The 9,446-nt window shown below is 40.0% G+C and overlaps 1 protein-coding gene across 1 annotated transcript; it reads right to left on the bottom strand.

Moving 5' to 3' along the window:
- Positions 1–8,143: 8,143 nt before the first annotated feature.
- On the bottom strand, positions 8,144–8,919 carry LOC105391838. Its single transcript, XM_011563397.3, has one exon. It carries the CDS (start codon positions 8,882–8,884, stop codon positions 8,210–8,212), a length of 675 nt encoding a protein of 224 aa, XP_011561699.3. The 5' UTR covers positions 8,885–8,919; the 3' UTR covers positions 8,144–8,209.
- Between the last annotated feature and the right edge of the window lie 527 nt (positions 8,920–9,446).

Genomic DNA, 9,446 nt, shown 5'->3' on the forward strand with positions numbered 1-9,446 from the left:
ATAGAGAGCCATAATAGGCTTCCACTGTGCTTCCATTAGACCGTTTGTCTGTAGGTAGAATACTTGTTCACACTCCAAACCCAGCCGCCACCATGTTGATAATTTATTTATTTTAACTGTTACACCGGTTATAATAACATGCATGTCTGAAGCTGGCTGTCAGCTCCTATATGAAGATAAAGGAAACGTGAACATATTTGCGGAAAGGCCTGCGCTGTTTACGGGCACCTGTATAATTAATTTTGTCTACCGGTAAACTGATTTCCGTCGCTTTGCGGCCGTAGGCTGCTCTATGTACTTGCTCTATTTACTTGCCACTATATATTATGTATACAGAATCCATATAGCGAGTCTGCGGCGGCTATTTACTTGATGTGTAAACAGAGAAGTACCTACGTTCTCTACATACGTGATATGTTTTAATAGACCACTTGGATATAGGTACTATCTGAAGTTCTTATTCGCACTGTAGGTATGCAATATGATAGATGTTTCACTGAGAGAACTCATACAAGTTATAAATTGTATTGAACAGGTATTCATTGTATTGTGTGCACTCAAGCATTGCAAGCGGTAAAATAATAAGAGTACCTATGACCTGTATTATTATATATTAATATTATAGATTATTATAACAGTTAACTACGTGATAGTTTCATGTAGGTTCCAGTAATCCGCAGTAATCGGGGCTAGCGGAGGCTTATCAGGTGCTGTGCATTAATGCCGATGATTCAGTCGATGGCGCAGCGGCAGCTCGCGTGCAGGCACATTTCAATATTTAATGCTCGCTTTATCATATCCGGAATACATTTAAGCCGAACAATGGCGATCATAATCATTCGAACACTATTTATCGAAGAATTAATTAACCGCAACGTTTCTATAATTAATAATGGCAGTGTTATTACGAAACACACTTTAAGTATTCGTTTTATGAATTTCATAAAAACAAAGGGAATGTCTACCAAAAAGCAAATCAACACTCAAATCGTATTACCTATAGCAAACACGATTTTAAGAACAAATAATTGAACAAGAATTGGAGAAAACGCTCGATTCCTTGTTATTTCTCCTAAATTCGTCGAAGTGACGCAAAATTGTTATCGCAATTGAATCGTGTCGGAGGCAATTCCTTTCAACGCGACGCGCGGGTCTAGTGTCGCGGGGGCGAACTTACTAAACTCACTTTATTAAACATTTTACTGGAGAAAGTCAGAGCTAACTACCAGATTGGGACAGTTAAAGGTCTTGGAAATCTGTCCTGGAGACTATCGCTTACTTTAATCATTTCGATTTATTGGGCCAACTGATGCATACACAATAGAGAGGAACCTCATGAAGCATAAATTCCCTGTTAGTGATTACAAGAATCTGTATGATACGTTAAATTATCTCTGTACCTTAGGGAAACATTAACATAGGAATCCAGGTTAAAACCGTTTTAACTCTACATTTTGAGGCGCAAAAATACCTACAGACTGAGAGAAAGACTTCGGTTTTAGATGCGTAAAAGCAAAAGGAATTTAGTGATTCCGCCGTTGAGTTAGAGGAGCCGGGGTCAAGTGTCCGCCGCTGTCGGCCCCGGCTGATTGTGCGGGGGGCAGCGGGGTGCGGGGGCAAGGGGGGCAGTGACGAGACGGATGCTCAGGAGTTTGTAAAACCCTCTTAAAACAATTTTGATAAATAAACTCATCATTATGAAGCTCATTGTTCTTCGGCCCGATAACATCGCAGTGATGATTCAATATTTGTTTACAGTTTCATTTAAAGTACCTACTTATATAACTTTCAGTTAATTTATGTATACACAGCAACCTATACATTTAATTACTTTCTACCTTCATTTAAGAGTACCTGAGTATAATAGACCAAACTTGAAGCCACAAATTTAAAATGAAAATCTATTGAAATGCGACACAAGAAATGTGCAAGCGAAAATTCGTAGTCGAGAGAGTTTGTTTGCTACCTGCGACTGTGTGACACCACAGCTCTCCTACATTTTGTATGTCTCATATCACCAGGAGTGCAGCTCCGCACAGGAGCGTGGCTTCTAATGAGTATGTCATTTCGTCCCTCCCTGCCCCGCCCCCGCCGCTCGCCCCTCTGACGTCTGACTTAATAAACCGAGATGCAGCAGGAATGAAAGGATAGTGACGGCGCGGAAATTTCGTTAGCGACGAGAAATGTGTCGCAGTTTTATGCCGCCCTGGTAGCCGGGGCTCATTGAATTTAACGGCTCTTCCGCAAACCGAGATAAAACCAACTTGGATAATGATTCTGTTATTAGCTGAAGTTTATAGCAGTTTCGGAAACTATTTTACGGGCGTATTCATGAAAAAAGTTTACGAAAATTTGCGTTTGAGCGCCCTAAAATCTATAACTTCGAAGAAAGTTTCAAAAAAGTTATTGGACGGCACACTATGAGAGTAGTTATGTAGTAAAATCGTGACCTAAACTTAGAATTAACTAATTAAATAAAAGTTTCTCCAGTAGTATCAAACTAGTAAAACTCTTCAATAAACTGCTGATTATAAATAATAATCAAAAAAGTAGGAAGACTAGTAAACTGAACAGAGTATCCCCGTGACTTGGCACGAGCACGCGGCACGTCGCGCCGCCCGTGCGCGCCCGCTGCCTCGGGTACACGCAGGCAAGTGCATCAGACAACGTGCATTTGAATACTTCCAGCTTTAGCTTTTGATTCTAAGCTAAAATCAAGAAGTGGTTTTCAATGAGGAGAGGCCGAGGAAAGTCGCAAGTCCATATCGACTACCAAATATAGGTCTTTCAATCCACGCCTAATACTCTAATTTTCGCATGCCAAATTGAGGTGTTTTGCAATTTCTGATGAATATGCATTGTCAATCAGAACCAGCTCTGGCCACTACGAACCGCCAGACAGTGAATCAACGCTCAGCTCGTACTCTTTATCTTCTGCGAAATATTTTAGGCTTAGGAGGTAGTAAAACTGCCGCCTCAGCGGGGGGGGAGCGTGCCTCGGTCGGCCCTCGCGGCACAATTTAGCTCTCAGCGGCTTCCCCATTGTTTTAGTCGCTGTGTTTTTCCTCGAGCACTCACTCGGTTGAGCAGTGGCTGCGTCTCGACGTAATAGCTCGCCGTACTGTGCCATGGATAGTTGTAATATTGCTATATAGCCATTTGTAAACAAAAAACTTTAGTTGTAAGGCCTAAAAGAGGTAAGGAAAGTACTTGAAAGGTTGGATTTGTACATATTTTTATAGACTGAATAATATGATTTTCGTAGTTACGTAGGGTAGGTATAATCATGTCATTTATGTATGAGTGATTCAGATAGTTTTGCCTTAATATTGTTTCGTAAATGCTTACTACAGTAGCCGTGAAGTGGTTCCGCGCCATTAGTGCCCCCGAGTTGCAGCCACTGGAGGTGCTCACTGGATGCTACGTGAGGGAAGATAGCAGGCAATTGAATCTAATTATAAACTGAAATGTATAGACCTATTGTGGTTGTACCTGAAGGAAATCCGAACGATGTCACGAAAAGGGTTACATACATATTAATTTATTGTTTTGATAATATTCACCTTTTTACAAATGCAAATAAAGTACTTAGGTACCAATTTGTTGTAAAAAATGTTAATTCAATAAAAATATAACAATAACATGGTACTTTAATAATTCAGTGTAATATCAATAGAACATCCATACAATATCGTTATCGATATCTAATAAGTACATTACAGAATGTTATGGTTACCTGGTACGTAAATTATGCTGTGGTTCCATTCCAGCTAAGAGAGTTGAACCAAAAAATATAAACTTTATCTGAAATATTTACTTCCAGCCCCTCATCACTAGCTGAAAGTTTAATAACGCGTAATATGCGGCAATATTAGTTCCAGTGGTCGACAGTGTCGCCCTCTGTCCGTCGGTCGAGTTCGCGCAATTAGTCCCGCCGGCCGCCGCCAGGGGCGCCACGGTCGAGCGCCTCCACCGCACACGGGGAGACGCTGAAACTTCAGGCTTCACGAACATGTCGGGCGTGTAGGGTATCGCTATAAGTGGGTGATATGGGTATACGTATACCTATAAATAGAAGTAGAACCTACCTACTGCTGGTGCAGTTCTTAACTTTTATATTTAGATCCCTCTTTAGCTCGTTATTTACTGTCATTGACATAAATTTTTGCTCTACAACTTTCACCATTTACGTCTTCTACAAAAAAATACTAATCACAGTAACAAACAAAACCATTTAAACTGCATTTTCAACTAACTGGTAGCTTTTAAACAAAAGTCGGTTTCGGTACAAATTTCATTCGGCACAGAAGGAAGCAAAATAGCGCCTACATTGTGAGAGAGTAAGTTGTTGCGAGTGCGAAATTAGCGCAGTTTTGGCCGCCTTCGCCGCACCTCGGTGAGTTATCGTACTTGTGCTCTACGAGTCAGCGAGCTTCGACACTCCACGCGATGAAACATTGTTTTTCATTTTCCACCGATACGGGATTTTACAATGTTAATAAACAAACAAAAGCTCGATACGAAACTGTAAACTGGATGTGTTTGGCAGATTTTGTCACAGTTATGGAGTGTGTGTGAAACAATGTGTTTTATGCGAGTAGGGGCCTCAATAGCATTGTTCGGACGATGCTAAAATTACACACATTGACCATCACTTTTTTCTTAGTTATGTTTATTTCAATTATTTTAGCTTTCTCGTTATAGTGGACGGATAATTATCTATTTGTAAATCTTCACATAAAACTTACCATGAGTTTGGACTCCTTTACAATTAGGATTGGCTTTTATTATTGAAATGTACCGTTAACGAAAACCAGTCGCAATCCATACGCAATATTTTACCCCTTAATACATACAACACAGGAGGAACTTTAAAACGCCAGCAGCAACATAAACAAGCTCGTAAACAAGCGAACTCGGCGACAAATTAAAGCAACGTCCCATAATTGCGGGCGCAGACAGGCCGTTACGTTTATATGCAAACCGGTATTGTTCCGGCCCCAGTACCGGTTCATAGCGGTTTGCACCGGTTTTTGTCACACACATATTGCCCGGTGCAACCGCTTCCGGCTCATACCGGATATTAGTTGGTATTTTTGTTGTGCGCTTATTACTTTCTGCCGTAAGGTCGCGCGCATTGTGCACTCTACACATTGTCTCGCCGCAGTCGTGTACAGGGTGGAATTTCATCAGGGAACGAGCAGGCCAATGTAGTAACTTCATTTTTTTTTTTTTTTAATTTTATTTTATCATAATAAACACGAAAAATTCACAAATATTCCGCCAAACTGTTAAAACAGTTTATCGGCAGACATGCTCTCATTATAAACTACTTACATACTTAATCTTAATCTATTTACTGGTAATATCTATTCACTACTAAAGTTACTTGCTAAAATAAATAGAAATATGGTACATCGCAACAGTAGTACAAAGCGGCCAAGCCGCACCGATATCTGGGGGAGACATAAAATCAGTTTATAAAAATAATTGTGTGTGCGTCGCGCTGGCAGTGCCATGTATAATTACTATTAGTTAGGTGTATAATTATTTTTGTAAGTTAGTATAATTTTTGATGTGTTTTTTTATTTTTGTATTTCTTTATTATTATTTAGATGTTTTAGGTGTATAATTGGTAATTATAAATTTTAATAAAATCTATAGATTTGAAAGTTCCGTATCGTTTAGAAAGAATTGTTTTAGAGTATTTTTTATCTTATTTTTTGTTCCTTTAATATCTTTAATCTTACCTGGGATTGAGTTAAATAACTTTGGAATTAGCCAGTCTTTAGTCCGTCTACCATACAAATTAATTACTTTTGGCACTACAAGTTTACGTTGGGTTTTTGAACGCGTATTATAGTTACTTTTTATTTTATTTTTATATTCGTCATTCCAAAATTCATCGAGTGTTAATAAAAGAAAACATTTTTTGCGTGCTGTAAGAACTTTGCATTTTTGGAATAATAATTCATAGTTTTCTGCATACTGCTTTTTAGTTTTCACCATTACCTTCAGAAATCTAATCTGTAAATCTTTTATTTTATTAGTCTGGGTTTTGAAAGTAAATCCGAAGCACTCTATCCCATACGATAAAACTGAATCCACTAAAGCGTGGTACAACATATATAAAATTGATCTGGGGGTACAATAGCTGAGGCTTTTAAATTTACTTACTCGAAGTTTATCACTTACCTCGTTTATTTGATATTTCCAACAAAAACGGTTGTCTACTGTTAGGCCTAGATATTTATATTTAATGACGCTTTCGATGGTTAAACATTTACAGTTTTTGAAGTCGAGATGTAAACAGTCGTACGAGTGTCCCTTTAACTCAATTTGTTGGATATCTATTTTGCGATAGCTGGAAGAGATGTTCATTATTTTAGTTTTTTGATTATTTAAAATAATTCCATTATCGTGTGCCCACATCATAATATTATTCAGGTCACTCTGCATATTGTTCTGAATAATTACGGGATCATGTCCAGCGTACATTAAACAGGTGTCGTCTGCAAACATGTACTTCTGGCATTTTTTAATTATCGATACCATGCTGTTCACGTGAACTATGTAACATACGGGACCAGACACAGAGCCCTGAGCAACGCCATATTTAACCCTTTTTCTTGAGCTGTCTGAAATTTTTACCGTTAGAGTACGGTTCTTTAGGTAATTAGCAAACCAACCCTGAAGTGACCCGCGTATCCCGCTTTCATCCAGAGCAGTTAATAGTGTGCTATGATCAAGTGTATCGAAAGCCTTTTTAAAATCAATGAAAAGTACAGCTACTTGTTTTTTACTATTTAATGAAGTGTTTATTTCATTTGCAAATTTTGATAATAATTTTGTTGTGTTTTTACCTTTTTGAAATCCGTACTGAGATTCCGTGATTATATTATTTAAATTTAAATAAGATGATACTTGGTTCACGATGGCTTTCTCTACTATTTTGTTTAAGGTAGGCAAAACTGCTATAGGCCTGTAATCACCAGGATTGCAGTGATTACCACCCTTGAATATAGTAAGTTGTGTGAAATTTCTTCGAAAAAAATCACATAAGGAGCATTAACAAATCAACAATCATGGACACTTGGATCATATGTTGGTTTAGGACCGAAAACATTATAATTTGAACTAGTTTTGTATCAAGGACTGTACAGATAAATGTAACACTGATTATTTTCCACCCTGTATAGTTCTGCAGTTGTGTACTCTCCGGTCCGCCCGGCTGAATAATATCGCCGTCTGTACTTGCTGCAAACTTTCATAATACTGGAGTTTCCCATTAATCTACTAGAACTATGTTTTTACTACTTAGTAACGTATACTTTGTTTATTGTTAAATATTATCATAGCATAACACACACATATTTAAGTACATAAACAACATTTTGCTTGAATAAACTGTAGGTTTACGTATTATCTAATGAGCACATACGCCTTAACTTTGATTCTTTAAGTAGGTATGTATTTATACAGGCTTAGTATACGTTTTTGCAACATCCTGTATAAGTTCAGAAACTAAATCTATCTAAATACTTACACCTCAGAATCATGACTCATTTAAAAGCATTTGCACCTCGTCGAAGGCGTCTCCCGCAGCCTCCGCGCTGACGAACGCATTAGCATGAGGCATGAGGCAGAGCTCACTACACCGCGTTTGCAATTCCGATCCGACTGAATGCTAAGTGGAACTGAACACTTGCCCGGATCTCCGACACAAAGGGAATGCCTATTGACTAGATATTTATGAGGCTACAGGTACACATTTACAGCAATGAAGATGAAACACTTGGAAGGTCAACCATTTGCAATATTAAAGAGGTATAAACTCGTTGAACATTAAATTTTATGCCGCTTTGGAATAATTTTATAGAGGTATCAAAGTGTAAAGTTCATTTCGTATTGCAAAGATAAGTGCAAAACTGTGTACATAAACGTACATAGATGATTCATTGTACGTTTATTGTTATTGTTTATTAGAAGAGATAATGAGACTGACCCGACTGATACCGATACTGCTCGCAGAGCAAACAAGATGACGCGCGCTATCTCCCTCGCACACTGCTGCGATTATGCTAATGAGCCATCGAGAGTTCTAGTAACATTCCTAAAGCTGACTAACAATGAAACAAAGGAACGGAATTAAATTAAGTATTTATTCTACAAAATAAGTATCACATAATTACACTATCACTAGAGAAGCTTACTTTAACGAGACAGGAACGAACTCGATTTCGTTGTTCATATCGACGGCGTACGTGGTGGCCTCCACGGAGCTCTGCTTGATCTCGTTGGTGTCGATGTCCTGCACCTTGTCTTGGTCCAGGCCGACATCCGCGTCGTCGGTGGCCTCCCCGGCCGGCTCCATCTCCTCGCGGTCGCGCGGCGCGGCGGTGGCGGGCGCGGCGGTCCCCAGCTCCTCGCTCGACGTCTCCACTGGCCCTCGCAGCGGGAACGTGATGTTGAGCACGCCCTCGTTGTAGTTCCACTTGCCGGCGGGGTCCACGGCGGCGGGCAGTGAGCGCACGTCCAGGTAGTGGTGCAGGTCGCTGCCCGCCGCGCGCGTCGCCTCCACCATCAGCACGCCGGTGCGCGCCTTCACCACTATATCCTTCTCCTCGTAGTCAGGGATGGTGATGAGCACCTGGTACTCGTGGCCGCGCACGCCGGCGATGTCCACGCGCGACGGGAAGTGCTTGTAGAAGTCCTCGAGGATCTGCTCCAGCAGCAGCGACGCCTCCAGCTCCGACCAGAACTTGTGCGTGTCGAAGACGTTGTCGTCATACACGTAGTCGCTGAGGCGGCCGTACTCCGGCGCGGCGCGGTGAGGCGCGGCGGCCACCGACACCACCAGCCCTAATAGGATCGCTGCGAACATGTTGCTGTACAAGTGTTTGTCTAGAACTGTGTCGCTCCAGGGTCAGCCACCCTCTTATATCGCCTCCGCACAGGGGCCGGGTCGCAGGTTATCGCAACAAGGTTGTTATCGCGCGTACATTCTGGACAGCGTTTCTCGGTAATGCTTTAATCATAGGAAAACAAAGACGCTAAGAAATTAAGAGCTCTTTTGTTTTTTTTTTACTTACGCAGGTATTTAGTTTTTTTCCGTTAAATCTATCCCCAATATCCATAAATTAGGAAATACAAGGTTGAAATCAAGTGAAAACTGTAAACTTCCGATAAATGTACTTCGTGGTCTACTGATCAAACTGAACAGTTTTTCCCAAGAAACAAGGTTTCGGAAATAATATTTTTCCGATAGAGAAAAAAACTGGGCATACAATACTCATTATGTATTTGGTGTTCAATGTAGTTAATTCGTAATATAATTATTTATGTATACTAGTATGTTTTAGTAACAAGTTAGGTTAACTAGGTATATACGTAGTGAAGTATATTATTATTTTGTAAACAACTTTACTATCTGGGTAACTCCCGGA

The sequence above is a fragment of the Plutella xylostella genome, chromosome 5, assembly GCF_932276165.1.
Source record: "Plutella xylostella chromosome 5, ilPluXylo3.1, whole genome shotgun sequence".
In the NCBI taxonomy this organism is placed as follows: domain Eukaryota; kingdom Metazoa; phylum Arthropoda; class Insecta; order Lepidoptera; family Plutellidae; genus Plutella; species Plutella xylostella.